At 38.8% G+C, this 18,787-nt stretch overlaps 1 protein-coding gene across 1 annotated transcript; it reads right to left on the reverse strand.

Moving 5' to 3' along the window:
• Window positions 1–3,361: 3,361 nt before the first annotated feature.
• GMFB (glia maturation factor beta) lies at window positions 3,362–16,892 on the reverse strand. The gene is made up of 7 exons (XM_007445973.1): window positions 16,792–16,892; window positions 11,827–11,923; window positions 10,399–10,448; window positions 9,441–9,490; window positions 8,866–8,948; window positions 7,753–7,826; window positions 3,362–6,179 (listed from the first exon to the last, which is right to left on the reverse strand). The coding sequence occupies exons 1-7, from the start codon at window positions 16,792–16,794 to the stop codon at window positions 6,108–6,110; spliced, it is 429 nt and encodes a 142-aa protein (XP_007446035.1). The 5' UTR covers window positions 16,795–16,892; the 3' UTR covers window positions 3,362–6,107.
• Window positions 16,893–18,787: the final 1,895 nt, after the last annotated feature.

Below are 18,787 nucleotides of genomic sequence, written 5' to 3' on the forward strand. Positions count from 1 at the left end.
CAGTGAGAGGCCCGCGTACCAAAAAAAAAAAAAAAAAAAAATGTCACTGGATTTCTCTGAGTGGTAGATGTTTTCTACCTTTTGCTTAGGGTTAGGCACTTAGTTGGCATTTGTGGAGCCATACTGCCATCAAGCAGAGATTGTTTCTGTCAAAGCCAGTTACCAGGTCTCAAGGGATGGAGACAGCCACAGGGCTGGAAGGAACTGGCCCCATGGGGACTGCAGGGGGTTGGGGGGGGTTGGTTGTTTCGTCCTGAGGGTGCACCTGAGCAATAGGCTCCTGGCCGTAAAGTGTGTGTGTGTGTGTGTGTGTGTGTGTGTGTGTGTGAAGAAGATGCTATATTTAGTCCAACAAACAGCAGACTTCATGGTTTAAATGGCATTTGAGATGCTTTTTGAAGATCACTGATTTTGGCAGGCAGCAGCAGCATGGGGAAGAGGTGTTTCTGTTGGTGGGGGATAGGGCCAGGGCATGTTTGTAAAGAAGTTGGGCTGGAGATAGTGTAAATGTAGGGAATAGGGGCAGATGAAACCAGAGGTTAGCACTGGGGTTAGGTACTTTTTGCAAGTGAACAGACATGTCCATATTGACTTAAGTAATGGAGGGTTTCTAGTAAGGATAGACACACAGAGGAACCCAGAAAAAGCTGACCAACCAACCAGGCCTCAGAAAGAGGGGGACTCTGAAGAGTGGCCCTGGATCAAAGGAGGCTCTAGGAACCTAGAAGCCAGGAGGGTGGCCCTTCAATTAAGGGCTCCATCTTTAACATGATTCAGCTGCTCACTGCACACCTGCTTCATTCTATACCTCCCCAGCTGGCATCTTCTTTCCCTCTGCTCTGTAGGTTGCACTTGGCCTCTTCTCCATCTAACAGCGTTCTTCCAAGTTCAGCTCCCACTGCTAATGGCCTCATTCAAGAGAATGAGATCATCATCCCAATATCAGGAATTGAACTATAATTGAATTGTACCTCTTTATAAAGTAACAAGACTGACACCGGGAAAGCAATTGGCCCAGCTCAGTGTTTGGTACCAGTTAGGCAACATCTTAGAGGCTGGTGGCCCTTGGGAGAGATCCTGTGTATACTGACGATGGGGAAGGAGCTGCAGACAGGAGTACAGCCATGTGGGACAAACCATGGCTGCCTAAAGGCTTGCCCCTTCAGCAAGGAGCAGTGGCAGGGGTATTTCTACCTAACAAAGGTCTGTGGTATATTGGGAAATGCCATCCATTACAGGTAAGGAATAGGTCACAATACGGCAGGACTTAATTCCAGGGTAACAGAATCTATACTTAATTGTGTAGGTAACAGTGTCTAGAATCCACCGCCACCCCGCCCCCGCGTCCCCATCCCCACTCCTACCCCCACTCGCTGACACAGACACACACACACACACACACACACACACACACGGCCTTCCCCCTGCTTTGTCGGGGCAGCACAAGGTGGCTTTTGGATACAACCTAGACATTCTGCTTTTTCTTTCCTGTAATTGGAAAAGAGGGTTACCTCAGCAGGGAGCTTTCATGTAGCCTAGGCGCAGATCTCAAGCAAAGGATGAGAGAACTCCCTGATGCTCAGCGGTAAGATCTTTCCTCTAACTGGCTTCCCAACATAGCTAAAAATATACCGCATAAGGAGACAGTATCCACTCAGGGTGCGCCCTCATGCAAATGAGAGTGGGCCCTCACTGTGAGGGTAAGTGATTAGAAATGCTTTTTGATGCTGAAAACTGAAAAGGACAAAAAGACAATGAAGGTGAAAAAATTCAGGAGCTGGCCGTCTGAGTAGCTAAATGGCTAAATCTGAGAAATAAGGAAGATGTTTCCTCTGGCCAATTCTCCTTGTGAGATTCTTGAATATAGGAAGGCAAAAACAGCTCCTTTCACAACGGTAAACAAACTGTGACTACTACATAGTCAATCACAAGAAGTATATGGTAAAGTGTAAATACTATGTTAAGTACTGTTGACTTGTATTCATTCAATAGATACCCACGACACACAAACCACAGACAACAGTCTGTGATATAGGCAGAATGGGTCTTTAACGGACGTTTAATAAATGGTGATAAACTATATTCAATAAAAGATCCTTCAATTTAATTTGATTTCTTACAAAATACACAGACCCTCTAACTTACAGTCTTCCCTTTGAAAGCAAGTGTTCATCATTTGAAATAATGCCCTCTGCCCCTACAAACAAACCATTTTAGTATCAGACCAAGTTTTAGAAATTTTTATAATCTCGTTATATTTTCCCTCCCCCATTCCTACTTTTGCCAAGTGATCCACTTACTTTGCCTCTCGGTTTTTCCAGATAAAGTAAACACCTGAATCTGTGTGGTTCACACAGATGCCACAATTGAGCCAAGCAGGTAATAGTAAATAACTCCAAAAGGGAAAGGAGGCAAGTAAACAATGAAAAGCTGTAAGTCCTTTCATGTTAACATTTTATTTAAACCAGTACAAGCACCATGCTTAACAGAAGACTGTCCAAAATAAACATGCAATATGAACTCGCACAAACTGAAACCACAGCTTCAGAAGTTGTGCCAGCTGTTGATTTTGTTAAACGATGACAGGAAACTGTTAAAATTCACAAGACTAAACCATTAATGTTTCAAGCCTCCTGAATGAGATTACATTGGACCACCTAAATCAGTGGGGACTACCCTGGCATGTTAGTGATCTCAAACAATATTCAAGTAATTACACGTGTATGAACTATACTCCAAAAAGCAAGAAAACACAGTTTCTATCACAACCTTAATGTAGTTGTTTTAAATATCATAGGGAGATGATCACTGATTTGAAATGTCGAATGGCATAATAAGAAACAAACTTATCAAGAATATTCAACTTGGGAGCACTGATGTTAAGTGGCCTAAAAGAGTTACATTGTTCCAGAAATACAAAATAAGATTTGTCCAGAAATGTTTGAGACAATTCTTCACATAAGTTGTAAAGGCTCAAATTCTGTAGATTCCAGTATTATCAGTCTATTGAACAAACAGGGAAAGCAACCATACTAAGAATATCTGAATTGATAGATTATGAGTTACTCTCTACCTTCCACCAAATATCAGCATTTAAACTCTTATGAAAATATCTTTTCATCACTAGTCCACACTATGGATTAATGACATTGCTCGTGTTTTAAGGTAGTCCAGACATATTTTTAAGAACCCCTTCCTTACTATCTATATGAGTGGGGAACAAAGACAGCCAAATTTAATTTGGCAATAAACTCCTTTAACTGGAAAATTTTTAAAGTGTCAGACCAGGATACAGTTTATGGCTACGTTCGACTCCTGAAAATAGGAGACAAAAAGGGAGAGCAAAGTGCTGACATTTTGCTACGAAGATCATTTAGTAATGACAATACAAAATTCAGCAACACCCTCTTAAACAAGAGTATGTTCAACTGCACTAGGCATTTAGTAAACTTTTTAGAAATAGACAATTTGAACATTTATTTTAGAAGTCAATTAAACAAAAACAGCCAAACAACTTTTTTCCTAACATAATTGCTTCAATACCAGAACAAAGTGAATACTATTCAAAACTCTTTGACATTTTGGAATTTCAGCATAGTCACCTGAGAACAGTTTTCTTCATATGTCATTTATGTTGCCACAAAAACCATACTAAAAAACATGCTGTGATTACGAGTCAGTTCAATTTTGACATTAGATGCTATGCAGAACTTATACAAGGCCAACAATTTCAAAACTAATGGTGACTTAGAAGACCATGAAGGAGGTTCCCAGGAAAAAAGCTGCTGCCAAAAAGGAAAGATGAAGTTTGAATGCTGAATGGGAATGGCTGTGCCAGAAATGGAATGTAAAAACTGGAATTATAAAATCTGGAGTTACTATTAGGGAGAAGGCAGAAAAAGAGATTGAATAGGAAATATACTTAAAAAGAACAATGCAAAATTTGGTTAGATGAAAGGGAAATATATATAAAAAACAGAGAACACTCTAGGACAAGGAATCTATAACTCTCCCTATAGGACCAAGGAAGTGAAAAAAATGTTCTACTGATCCCCTAACCTCATCCATTGTCTTACAAAAATACATGTTATCCATAAGGAGTCAGACAAGCTCAAAAAAGCATGGTTTACCACAGCTCTTTGTCCCTGTTAGAGAACAGGGGACCTAAGAGTTCTGTGTATGGAGGTCAATATTATCTGACATTATGGAGGACCTTCCAATTAAATTAAAAAACAAAAAAAACAAAAAAACACCTAAAACATGCAAGACAAAATAAGGAACCTCACTAAAAAATACATTCTTGCAGCCCTAGATTCTCTTATTGCTGCGAACCTGATGAAACAAAATCTCATTTCCTTCATTCAAAAACATTAGAATAAGTGTCCAGTCATTTGGATTACATTTGCATTTCTGCAGAATTATAAGCATTATTCTCCAATATCAAAATAGCTGTTTAAAGAATTCTTAAACATCCTGGGTGAAGTTCTCTCTCTCTGGAAACTGGAATAAAGAACCCTTCCCATTCATTAACCAAAACAAATACCCCCTCTAGCACTTCCTCATCTCCAACTAACTTCCTATTGCTTCCTGTTTTTTAGATTAGTGAAGCCAAACAGTGTTGGAATAGAAGATTCAATATTGTGAAAATTCCAACTATCTTCACCTCTTTATTAAAGTTGGCACAGAAACCTTAAAAAAATGCAAAGCACATATGAATGGGAGATACGCCAACATTAAAAAAAAAGCCTTTGCTAGTTTTGAAACGATTAAGATATTCTTAATAAAAGAATTCACTCACCAAATCTGGGTAGTCTTTAGAGTCTCAAGACCTTTTGTCAAATTAATGTCAAGATAATCTTAAACAGTTACTCATATGTTTTTAAAGTACATTATATATCAGAATACTTGCTTTAATAATGCCAAGGATGCCATTATCTAACAAGAAGGTGTCCAGTGTAGAATATCTTCTGACATTTAGGATGTAAAGATGAGATTTCTATTGATGTGTTAATGTTATTAACTATGGCCAAGGTTTTAAGATAACCTTTTTTTTTCCTATGGCACAAAACTAATCACAAATATGCCCCAAATTATAACTCAACTGCCATATATTCACCAATGCAAGTAGATAGTTGGAATTTTTAAAATATCAAGTTGATTTTATTCCAAATTTCAGATACACATATTAGAAAATTGTTTTACTTGGACCCTTTACAAAAGTATTAATTTCACCAAATCTGGAATACTGGCAGTGTAAAAGTCTTAAACTAAATTTAAAGCTAACAAATCAAAGGCACAGTATTAACACATGTAAAATAACTAGCACTCACAGGACAACATTAAGAGGTGCTTTATAAATAAAGTGTTATTAACGGAGATTCAAAACTATCTAGAAATGACACAACCAGGAATGAGGCCCTTAATTAGTTACAATCCATCAATTTCTAAGACTAAAATGCTATTTTCCATAAGAAGAGAACCTAATAGTCATAACTTTATTATAAAATCTAACTTCCAGACCTTAAGAACAAGCAATTGATGAAAAGTTTCTGGACTTGATTAAAAGGATATAGAAAATTAAGAAGGCATGGAATTGATGAAAAAAATGCTTGTAATGCAGATTATACTATAGTAAGTTGTTATTCATGGCTCAAAACTGGGTCACTCAAGTCTTTTATCCCAAATTGATTTCAAAGGTTTGACAAGTGATAATATGCTATTTTCATATATAAACTGCTAATATCCAGTATTTGTCAAAAGGAGGCAACTGTTGTCTATCACAATCTAATACCCACTTTCCAATGGTGTCTGTAAATAGTAACAAATTCTGAACCATAAGTTGTAGAAATTAGTCACAAGAGTGCAAAAAGTCCCTGGAGAGAAGTAGTCCACCTAACAATTACAAATATAAGGAAACACTTTACAAAGTTTCATTACTATAAAGATGATTTCCTCTTTGTTCAAACTTTGAACAATGAAGAATTTTTCTTTACTGCAGGTAACAAACTGTAAATACCAGTGCATCTTTAGGCATAAATAAGTATTTATGTCTGGTTCCAGTATGGTCAGGTTAAAACATAAATACTTTAGAAACACAGAAGTTCACATTAGTGGAAAAATCCAAGTTTCTCACGTAACCATTCTTCAGTTAGGTCTTCGGTATTTCTTATTTCAAATACCTTAAGAAAAAAATCAAATATTTTGAATATTTGAGTATTAAATACCAAATTCTCCTTCCTTTCATGTCGGTCATGACTTAATCTGTGTAAATTAGATATACCTTTACGTTTCTTTAAGTGCTAGGGCCTCAGTTACCAAAGTTTAGCAATCAAGACAGCATAAAATCAAAACTTTTAAAAGCACAAATCTACAAATGTTCTAAAAGAGTAGTTCTGTAAATATTACCCACTAAAAGAGAGAGCCAAGTATACACACTTAAAATCAATCCAGTTAGGAACTGGAAGAGCAGGTGCTGATCCTTCACAGGTGGAGGGAATACAGCTGTTTTTATAAGGATAGATTAGTGGTCCACAGCCACAAATCTCTAGCCAGAATCTGAACACACACAGGCCCAGAAAGTATAACGGCTATAAAAAGACAATTTGTGTAAGACAATGTAATAGAGCAGAAAGGATGGGATTTGAGGCCAGATGAAAGTTTGAATCCTAGCTCTGAAATGTACTAATATACAACCCTAGGCAAGTCATTCATCCTCTGAACCTCAGTTTTCCCAGCTAAGAACAGGAGTTTCACCATCAACTTACAGAGCTGTGGTGAGGATTCAATCAGATTATTTGTAAAAGTAACTTGTAAATTGTAATGCCTTAATTCCAGCACTTTAGGGCAGGCCTAGGATTAGAACAGACATAAGCCTGTTAACAGAGCTCCTTCCTAACCACCCAATCCCCCTAGAGCAACTTCAGCATATTCCCGTGGTACAAATGAGCATAAGTAGTGTCTATAAGTTGGTGGTATCAATGACAATCATGTGGGCTAAAGGGAAAAAGCAGAGGGCACTTAAAAACATCACCTGGGTAGATAATTAAGCACCCAAGGGGAAAACCCTGATGCTCTCCTTAAAATAAAAACTGAAAGAAAATATTATTTAATACCATGCCAGTGATGTAAAATTCTATTTCAAAACGTTAAATGTATATACTTTTTCAACTCAAACTAATGCATGGAAGTTAAATAAAGTTTGAAACCAAGTACCACTCTTACCTTTAACCTTCAAAAATGCCATAAAACAATGGGAACATGTTAAATCTTGAAGCAGGTGTCTCATATGAAACAGAATGTTCTAACTTAATAAAGCTAATACGTATTCTTAAAATTTTAATTTTAGATTTGGAAACAATACAGTTAACTGCATAGCATGGAATTCCTGCACAGAATTTGGTTCATTTTGTCTATGGTAAAGGGCCCAGAGAAGCTTCAAATGCTGCATTTATCTACTAGAAATTACATTATGGAAGATGAAAAATTCTCAATAGATTGAGTAGTTTTCTAAAGCTGCCTATATTTTGAATATGAGTTCTTGTAATCAACTTATAATTTTCATTCCAAAAACACTTTTGGTTAAAGACTTCTAATCATTCTATTTCCAACTAATAAAAAGCTCTACTTTACTGCTCTGTTCTAAATAACTTTCAGCTACATAAAGAAATACTTAACTCTTCAGATTACTTGGGTATTGCTCTATTTACAAAGGGAAAAAATTGTCTCAACAAGTTAGTCAAATATAAATACCACCTTGGTGAGTTCAGCTGTTTGGACTAGCTTATTCTTACTCCCAGCATACATCATCTGTTGTTCAGGCTTACATCCTGGAAGAGACAGGTCAGAGTAGAAATGAGACTTAAATTTTGAAAGAGTGATGAGTTTTCATTACTTACTTCATAAAAATGACACATTTAGGATTTCCTATGCTATCAAGTTTACAAAAACTTCTGTCTAAATGTGTAAAGGCTGTATTTTGAGTCTTACACTGCATACTGCCTGCACAAAGAGAAACAGCTATATTACTAATGAACAAGGCTTTAGGTCAGCAAAAATAAATGAGGCTAGATCTCTAAAGATCTTGACTTTTAGAGCCTTGCAAATACTTTAAAACTTTTCAGCACTTAGTTTTGACGGTAAATATCAAGATGAATTTTACAAAGGCCTAATATATATAGGTTTGGGGATGCTGTTGGGTCAGTAGTGTCAGGAGATTGACTCTGAAAAAAGGTTACGGTCTGTTTACATATTAATTAAAAAATAGACTGCAGTATATTTTAAGTGCTACATAAATGATACAAATAATAAAGTTCAGGGAGGAGTTCAGTGAGCAGAAACTTTATTGTGGGCTTGAATGGTGGTGGCAGTGGGAGTTCTGGTGATAATGGATACTTTAAATACCAATAAGCCATTTTAATATCCAATGTAAGCTACTCTGGGACTATTTTCAAGATTACAGGCATATCACTGGTAACTACTATTTTAAAGATAAACACCAAACATATATCATAATCATACACATAGTTCACATACTTATAAATAAAATTAAAATACAGAAGAAAATGTACTTTTGATATTTTAAAATGTCATTACATTTTCCTTAAAATTAATCCCTTAAAACATCTGTACAATTTGACCTAACTACACTTCTAGGAATCTATCCTAAGAAAAACAAGTTCTAAGAGATGATGCTTTATAGTAACTTCTTTTCAGGGATGCATTCATGTGTGTATGTGCGTGTGCACATACTGCAATTTAGGTTATTCAACACTTTTCCTCCTTAAAACGAGCATAAAATTTGTCTAGTATAAAAATGGTTTAATTTGATCAGAACCAAATATGCACTATTTAAAGAAATTCACTTACCAACAGGACTAGAGAAAATAAAGCACAGAGGGTATGAAACTCTTCCATCATCATGTTGATACTTATAACTATATACAATGAAGGTTTTTCTCAAGTTAAGGAAACTAAAATTACTGCTCTGTTTGAGACAAGTACTTATCAACAAAGTTCTGAAAGAAAACACGCACCAGGGGAGCTAGTGGGTGGCAAATTTCTATCCTATCCATTTAGGCCACACCTTCATTATTCATTATCTTTCCACAAAATTATAAATGGGCCCCCCCACAAAAGTTATAACATCTTATACTCTCTCACAAATAAATTTATTAAAAGTATAGATTTAATATGGATTTTTTCTCTTTCTCAATTTTTATTATAAACATGTAATAATAAAAGGAGCTTTTTAAAAATAATATTAATTTTTTGGTTCCTTTCCAATACGAGCATACATTTTATTGAATAATTTGGTCACGATCATGGTGTAGAAGAAAATTTTGTAAAATATGTCTTTTAAAAGTTGAAAAAATGAACTTCATAAATAAAATGGTGACCACTTAAAAAAACCAAATCTTTCTAAAGCACTAAGAAAAGGATATCGAGGTTGTCGTTCAGGTAGTTCATCTTTAAGTTCATCTGGTGAAATGCCCTGGAACCATAAAGAAAACAACTTTTAAACATTTTCTTACCCATAAATTCTTAAGAGATATACCAAGCACATATTCTACTAATAGGTATAAATTCATAACCTTATACTACAACGTAAAATTTTATTTTACTAAATTGTACATAAGCTGAGGTTATTAAAACCTCAGTACAATGAAAGCCTACTCCAGCCCACTCAGTTTAGCTCTGTGTATTAACTAAACATGGGGCTGAGAGGCAGAGTAGTCTATGTTCATGTTCCAATTGTCAGGAAATACTGAGTTAGATAAGCCAACTCCTCAGAGCAACAACAATATCTGATTTAGGGGAAAAAAGTTAATTTCTTTTCACTCTAGTTACTTAACTTGACAAACTAAATACTTAGGTTAAAGGGCTTTAGTTTTTAATTACTGGCCAACCAATTTAGAAGCAAGTTATAAAGCTGATTCAGTTTTGGGGCTTCCCTGGTGGCGCAGTGGTTGGGAGTCCGCCTGCCGATGCAGGGGACACGGGTTCGTGCCCTGGTCCGAGAGGATCCCACATGCCGCGGAGCGGCTGGGCCTGTGAGCCATGGCCGCTGGGCCTGCGCATCTGGAGCCTGTGCTCCACGACGGGAGAGGCCGCAACAGTGAGAGGCCCGCGTACAGCAAAAAAAAAAAGTTGATTCAGTTTTTATCAGACATATAGCCCTAACTTCTACTACTTATTACCCTGGATTTCATTAATGTTTTATGGAAGGTGATTATATTAGCAAGACAATGCACTACACAATAATTAGCACATGCTTTTCATGCATAATGATCATGTCTAAAGGTTTAGAACTCGCTTTAGAAGTAACTGTAACTAATATAGCATCTTTTGGGCAATAATAATTGCTTAATGATAAAACTATATTTAGCTGATCCAACAAACCTCAAGCTCTTCATCCAGCACCACCAGGCGTTTATCCTTATCAATTTTCACTAAAATAAAAATATAGTATGAGTAAACTGTGATTCTGATGTGACTTTATCTACCCAACCCGCAGAGTCCTAGCCCTGTTTTTGGCATCCAAAATTAAAACAGGAAGAAACACAAGCATAAAACACAAGCTTGACTCTACAAGCAGTCAGTATTTAAAAGCTTTTACTCAGAATTCCCAGCACCTAATTTGCTAAGTTAGAACTTTATGTCAACTCCTTACATTTACTGTGTATATGAAGAACTTCGTAACTCAAATGCACTTCCTAGATGATAAGAAAAGGTCTGAAAAGGTCATTGTGACTGAGACTGGTTTATTGCACATGGTTAGAATTGCAAGCAAAACGTGGACCAAGGGTCAGGACAGAACCAGATTCCCAGCTTCTCCAGAGTCAGGATTTCATGGTGCAGTATGAGTATTCTGAGAAAGTGAATTACCAAATAGTAGTGATATCTCTATTAAAATACATGCAACAGAGCCCAAAGCCAAGCTGAAATATGTTTAGATAATCTATGCCTGCATTCTTTTCCATTACTCTGAAAAGTTATCCAATTTTTTATTTTGCACTAATTTCACAGTAAATCCTGTGAGACACAATATGATCTCAAATAGCTTTACTCTTTGTGGCAAAATGGCACTGACACACATTGTCACTCTTAAGAACTGTATGCCTACATTGTAGTATTTGTTTGTAAAAGAACCATAATTCAACAAGCTGGCACCACCTCATTAATTCACATCTGCCAGATGCATCTCTGTTAACAGTATATAGAGTTTTACATTCTCACCCCCTCATCCTTCCTTTATCTTTCTAAATCACTACCCACATATTAAATATTACCTAAGAATATAAAAGAAATCTGCATAACATCACATACAGTTCACAGTGGAAGAGGCAATATACAAATCATTCTTTCTACTGTCAAGAGTCAGTGACACTTAAAAGTACTCTCCATGAAACTAGAGTTCAAGTCTACAATTGAATTAAGACCTCAAATCACTTTGAACATAATGCTGAACTGTACCACTTTAGGTGTAGGCAAAGGTGTCTGTCTGAGGATGAATGGCCAGGCTATTTTTAGTCCCCTGAGAAGTTAAAGGATGGAGTTGGATGGGTCACTACAAATGACCAAGTGACCAAGAAGATGATCATCTTCTCCAGAGCTGTGCAGGCAGCTGAGGGCGGAGGCAGGACACTCTGCCTCTTCTGTGACAGTAGCTGTTACTTTTTAAAGTGACCTAACAGATGGGGGCTGGTGGGGAGGGATTAAAACTGGAGGAGGTAACTTTCTAAAGGTTCAGGTTATTCAATGTAGCTATAGGATAAAGCCAAACTCCAAACTAAGACCATGTAACGGAGACAATCGCTTTTAGCTTACTTATAATGGCAGCATTGTTCGTCTCTTTGCGAAAACGAAACTTTCTCAGCTTTTCCACTAAATCTTCAGCAACATCACAAACCACCAAAGACTCACTCTAGAAAAGAAAAAAATCATGTTATCAAATGTCATGACTTCAATATACATATCTACATGTTAAAGTTATAAAACCTAATACCTTTAAGAAGGTATACTGACACCTACAAATGTCATAATTATGTGAAAGTATTAACGTGAAACACATGAACACTTAAAGAGCTTTTAAATCTACCAAGCTTTGTATTTACATTATTAAATTATACACATTTGTTCATCTTATATGTAGGGTATACTTTCTCTTTGGCTACTAAATATCTCAAAGAACTAGACACATAATAATGTGCAATTTCATTAGAACTGTAGAGGAAGGGAAGAATAAGGGAAAAGTCAAGGATCACTGCTGTTAGAAAGTATAATATTTTTGCACTATGCAGCAAGAACAGGAAAATCATCTTATTACACTTAGAGTTAATAAGGCCTTAGTTCATTTTTGAGTCTCACAACTATGAAAAAATAAAAAGAAGCAAAAGTATGAAAAATAAACCGTAAGAGTAAAGACCGATTACATTTTATATCTTAAATGACTACAGGGATCAAAAAAAAGGAGCTATTAAGAATTATGAAAGCAAAACCAGATGAAACAAATATAAACACTCAAAGAACCTTTTATAAATTATGAAAAAATATTAGAAACTCTTCTCCAGAAATCTGGCAAGGAAATTATCAAAAGCACTCTTCTTTTAGTGGTACAAATGCACTATTGATTGCAAGCATGTGGATGGAAATCTTTTTCTTTAATGTGTAAACTTTGAACACATACAAAAGTAGAGAATAGTATAGTGAAATCCTATGCACTTAACACTCAGCTTCAACCATTATCAACACATAGCTAATCTTATTTCATCCAAAAACCTCAATACTGCCCCCATGGACCATCATATAGGAAAGGCCCAAAATCATTTTAACTATAAATATTTTAATATGTATTAATAAAATGACAGTATGTGCCATTAAAAACATAATGACAATAACATTATCTCACCTAAAAAAAAACTAATAATAATTCCAGTGAATTATTCAAGTAGAGTTCAAAGTTCAAATTTCTCTATTGTTTTATTTATTTTTTTTCTTTTTTAACAGTGAGTTTGATTGAGTCAAGTTCCAAACAAGGTCCACATTCTTTGGTCTCTTCATATATGGGTCTCCCCCCACCACCCACTTCTTCAGAAAATTAAAAGTGTTTTGAGACCAATGCCAAATACATGTCTCATAACAATCCGAAAGAATTAAGGCTTCAAATTTTAAGTTAAAAGGAAAATTTAAGGAAAGCCTGCTTTTTCATCCTGTGTTGGGTAAATAAGAGCATATGTTACAACAGTAAATAGCTATCAATTTTAAGTTGTCCTTTAAATTCATAACACTGGGACTTCCTGGGTGGCACAGTGGTTAAGAATCCGCCTGCCAATGCAGGCGACATGGGTTCGAGCCCTGGTCCAGGAATATCCCACATGCTGTGGAGCAACTAAACCTGTGTGCTACAACTACTAAGCCTGTGGTCTAGAGCCCACAAGCCACAACTACTGAGCCCACGTGCCTAGAGCCCATGCTCCGCAACAAGAGAAGCCACTGCAGTGAAAAGCCCACGCACCCCAAGAAGAGTAGTCCCCACTCGCCACAACTAGAGAAAGCCTGTGCACAGCAACAAGGACCCAACACAGCCAAATATAAATAAAATAAATAAATTTATTAAAAAAATTCATAACACCGGTAACATATAAGTTATGATATACCATAGGATGTACTATTTATACAATTAGAAAGTACATCCCACCAATACATATTATCCAATAAATTAGGCTCCTGTAGGAGTCATGTATGTCCATCCTTTTACTTCTCTTTAGAGAAAGAAATGCTAAGTCATATGGAGCTTCCTGAACGCAGTATTCAAGCCTAGTCTATTTTTTCCTATCTTTCAAGAAAGAGATATAAATCAGAAAATTAGAATTTCCAATCTTTCATCAACCAAAGATACAACCCTTTAGTAGAAACTAATAAATACTTTAGATTTTTGTAGGCAAAGAGCAATTTGTCATGAGTCTTATCTTACAGTTCTGATACCCAGGGCTGCCTGTGCAATCCTGACACTCTAAGAATAGTAAACCAAGTGAAAAACATGCTGTGATTTAATCTGTATTGCTTTTTTTTTCTTCATTTTCACCCCCCCAATACCTTAATAAGGCCAAAAATTCCTTCCTACCAGAAAAAGGACCACGGCTCAGCCAACTCTAATGCTTCCAGTCAATAGAAGCATTTAAAAATCAGTATAACACCCTGAAAACAACACTGTATGGTAAATATTAACATACAAAGTGGAGAATTGAAATCAAGTGGTCATCTATTGGATAATCCACACAATGAACATTTAATGAGTGTCAGCACGTGCTAAGTGCTAGGGATACAATGATATAAGATAAATAGATTAAAACTATGGGCCCCTCAAGGAGCTTATAAAGTCTATTAGAAAACAGATGTACATAAAAATCATCAGGTAAAAAAATATAGACTTGTCTGTACCTAGGATAAGAGCTAGAAAGGAGAGAAACTTGATGCTATGAGAACTTAGGACTAGTGGACAACAGCATGGTTACAGGAGACTTGCCTGAAAAAGGCATCTAAAGGACCAAAACTGCCTATGTAAAGGCCCTTTGATTAAAGTGAGCACAGCACATTTAAGATAACGAAAGGCCAGTGTGACTCAAGCACAGAGAACGAGCCGTAACACGTACAAGAGGAGGCTGGCAGGGGCTGGACCACATAGGGCCCAGTGGGTTATACGAAGTATTTTGGTCTCTATCCTATGAGCAAAGGGAAGCCACTAAGGTGTTTTAAGTAGGTGGTGACAGGGAAAGTGATCAGACTGCATGCAGGAAACAGGCAGAGCACCTGGATGAATAGACCAAGACTAGTTAACTGACAAGGCTAGTCCAGGTGAGAGATGAAAAGTAGCTTAGACAGACTGATGAGGATAAAGAGAAGCAGGTGAATTCTGTTAATAATTGTTAACGTGTATTAAATGCTATGAGAAAACACTGTGCTATGTACTTTACATGGATCTCTCTTCATCCTCAAAACAATCCCATTAGATGGGTATTATAGTATACCCAATAAAGTATAGTATATATATATATAAAGTATAGTATATATATATATACTATATAATATATATAATAAAGTATAGGATATATATAGTATATATATATATATATACACTATATATATAGTATATATATATAATATATAGTATATCCAAAAAAGATGGGTATTATAGTATACCCAATAAACTTATTAATAAGATTTAGAGAGGTTAAGTATATTCCCCAAAGTTATGCAACTAGGGGAGCCAGGACTCAAGCCAGACAGCCTGACTTTAGCCCACACTTAACCACCACAAAGGAGCTGGTGACAGACAATACTGAGAGGGGTGGATCGGTAAAAAAGGTGACCCCTAAGCTTTTTGGCTTGTTTAAGACTTAAACAGTGCTACCTTTCACTAAGTTAAGGAACACTTAGGAACACCAGGTTTGAGGGGAAAGAGATGAGTTCTATTTTGGACAAACTGAGGGGGCTTTGAGGCACTCAAATGGGGAAAAGCTTCCCAGGGGATGTTAACTAAATAGTGGGATATAAATATCTGTGCTGGATCTCAGAAGCAAGGTCTGCACTACAAATTCACAAGTCATCTACATATAGGTAAGTGGTAATTGAAGCTATGAGTGTAGGTAAGAAACGAAGGAGAAAAAAATACAGAATGTTAAACGAAGCATTAGGATGGAGCCTAGGACTCCTACTTGTGATGTACAGGATAGGAGAATTGCATGGGACACAGACAGACCAACAACAGGAAACGACGAAGGAGAAAAACCAGTTCTGTATCCTAGAAGCCAAGGGGGAAGCACGAGGGAAGAAAATGTTTCAAAAAGGGGAGCGTGATCAACACCCAGAATGCAGCTGAAAGGTCAGGAAACATGAGAATTCAAGAGTGAGTCCCTTGGATTTAGTGACCAAAACAAGATCTATTCGATGGAAGTGGGTTGAGCAATGAGTGGGAGGTCAGAGAATAGAACAGTGGGAGTTTTGTGTTTTGCTTGTAATTAAAGACACGAGAAGCATATTTTAAAACCCGATGGGAAAGATCCAGGAGATCCTCGTTGGGTAACTAATTTAATTCTACATTTTATTTTTGAGCACGGGGTCTAACCCATACGAGACGGAAGCCTTAACCCCCAGACCGCGCAAAACTAAGCTTTTGACAGTTACTTTAAGGCCAAGGGCCAAAGCACTGGGTCAAAAGATTTCCAACTGCCATAACTCGAAGAAAGCATGGATATAGGAGAAATCCTTAGAGGCAGGCCAGGGGAAGGAGGAAAAAGAAACTAAGGCGAGGCCGAGAGAATGGAGTCAGAATTCGAGCCCTCCCCCGCAAAGGCGGCCAGGCCGAAAGTGCTCGGCATCCGCCGGCCCTCTGGGCCTGGCCCGGGCCCTGGGAGAAAAGCCGGCGTTTGGGGGAGCCCTGGGCTGGGCCAGACCCACGGCCCCTCCGACCCTTCAGCGCAGCAGCACCTAAAGCCTTCCATCCAGAAGGACCCGGTGAGAATAACCCATCCCCGCTGGTCGCACCCTAGTCGCCAAGCCCGCTGGGCGATTCGACCCCGGGCCCGGTAGAAGGATGCTGCCCTTAGGCGAGGCGGCAGCGTCCGCGGGCGGAGGCCAAGACTCAGACTGGGGGTACCCACCAGCAGCCGGGCCGGAAGCGGCCGCCGACCCACCCCGGGCGCTGCCCGCCGAGACCGGTTCTGGCAAACAGGAAAGCCCGGCGGGCTGGCCCAGCCCTCCGGCCGGCCCCCACCCTCCCCAGCAGCAACTCACCATTTTCCTTCCGGCCGTCAGCAGCCTTTCGCCTTCCCTCGGGTCCCTTTAAGAATGGCACCACAGCCGCCTCCCTTCCTGCCCGGCGCCAGGCAGAGCCGCCCCCACCAAGCTACGCGGCAGCGGCAGGCCGGCACGTGACGGTGGACGGCGGGCTGCGCGGCTCAAAATTAGCCGAAACGCGAGCGCCCGCTTGCTCTTCAGTCACTGTAGAGGAGGATGCCCTGTCTGACTGGAAGTGGGCGACCGTGCCAAAATACACTCTTAAAACTCAAGCCAGTTTTTGCTTCCTTTTAACTTTCCTCAAGCTCTGAGATCAATTTCCTGGTGACATGATTAAGTCAACGATTTCAGTGGTAAATGTGTGCGTTAACCCTGGCTTCCCTCCCACCCTTTCCCTAACCCCGACTCCCACCACCTTCTGGGACTTGAATAATACATTTCTTTTCTCAAAGGTGTTTATTTATTGAAGTATGATTGAATGATGATTGATGTCTAGATGAGTGCTCTCATCTAGAGCCGTTGTCTAATCGCGCATTAAGAAGTTTCTGTAGGAGGTGCCGACTTACTGGAGCGAGTTTACTTTTTTTTTTTTTTTTTTCCCACCGCGGAGCACGCGCAGGCCCAGCGGCCATGGCTCACGGGCCCAGCCGCCCCGCGGCACGTGGGATCCTCCCGGACCGGGGCACGAACCCGCGTCCCCTGCACCGGCAGGCGGACTCCCAACCACTGCGCCACCAGGGAAGCCCGCGAGTTTACTTTTGAATGTGGTGGGGAAAGTAGTTTAGAAGAAGTAAAGTTCGAACTCAGAATTCATACAGGTGCCTTCAATGAAAGAAGCTGCCTGAGGCAAGATCTCACGGTGTTTACAGCTTATCCCCAACTGCTAGCATGATGCCCCATCCATAGTAGATGCTCAATTCATATTTGCCGAAAGAGTGAAAGAAGCAAAGAAAAAGAAAATTCCAGAACATGCTCCCACTTACATCCTTCTTCATTAGTATTAGACTGAATTATTAGAATTTTTAAAGTTTGCGTTTAATATTAAATTTAATGAATTGTTAGCATGTTAATAAGCATTAAATCAGAATTCAAAATATATAAATTAATTTGGTACAATACCTATGTTTTCTCATAAGTTAGAAAACTAGAAGGATTAGCTATAAGAAGTTCCACAGCTCAACTACATTCTCTTAGTGATCTGCCCCCCAGCCCCAATACTTTTTACTATGACAAGGGAACTGGTAAATTTGACATGTAGTACCATATAAGAAATGGTGGAAGAGAAAATGATTTTTACTGGTCCATGAACAGGTATATTAGACTTTTGCGGTGAGCCGGAGCCACTCTTCATCGCGGTGCGCGGGCCTCTCACTGTCGCGGCCTCTCTTGTTGCAGAGCACAGGCTCCAGACGCGCAGGCTCGGTGGTTGTGGCTCACGGGCCCAGTTGCTCCCCGGCATGTGGGATTCTCCCAGAGCCAGGGCTTGAACCTGTGTCCCCTGCATTGGCAGGCAGATTCTCAACCACTGCGCCACCAGGGAAGCCCCGTTATATTAGACTTTAACAAAGATTCTCCCCCACCCCCATCTTTTCCCATCTCTTCTCTCCACCTACAGGAGGGATTGGAGAAAAAAGTGAGAAAATTAACATTTAGATACATGACATTTCGCCTGGTAAATAGTAAAGCTGTTGTTTTTCTCTTTCATGTTGGACATTTCCCCTGGTAAATAGTAAAGCCGTTGTTTTCCTCTTTCATGTTATTCTTTTGCGGTACACGGGCCTCTCACTGCTGTGGCCTCTCCCGTTGCGGGACACAGGCTCCGAACGCGCAGGCTCAGCGGCCACAGCTCATGAGACCAGGCGCTTCGCGGCCTGTAGAATCTTCCCGGACCGGGGCACGAACCCGTGTCTTTTGTATCGGCAGGCAGACTCTCAACCACTGCGCCACCGGGGAAGCTCTTATGTTGTTCTTTTAATGTTTCCTAAATGTTAAT

The sequence above is a fragment of the Lipotes vexillifer genome, unplaced genomic scaffold (genome assembly GCF_000442215.2).
Source record: "Lipotes vexillifer unplaced genomic scaffold, Lipotes_vexillifer_v1.1 scaffold43, whole genome shotgun sequence".
NCBI classification, from domain to species: domain Eukaryota; kingdom Metazoa; phylum Chordata; class Mammalia; order Artiodactyla; family Lipotidae; genus Lipotes; species Lipotes vexillifer.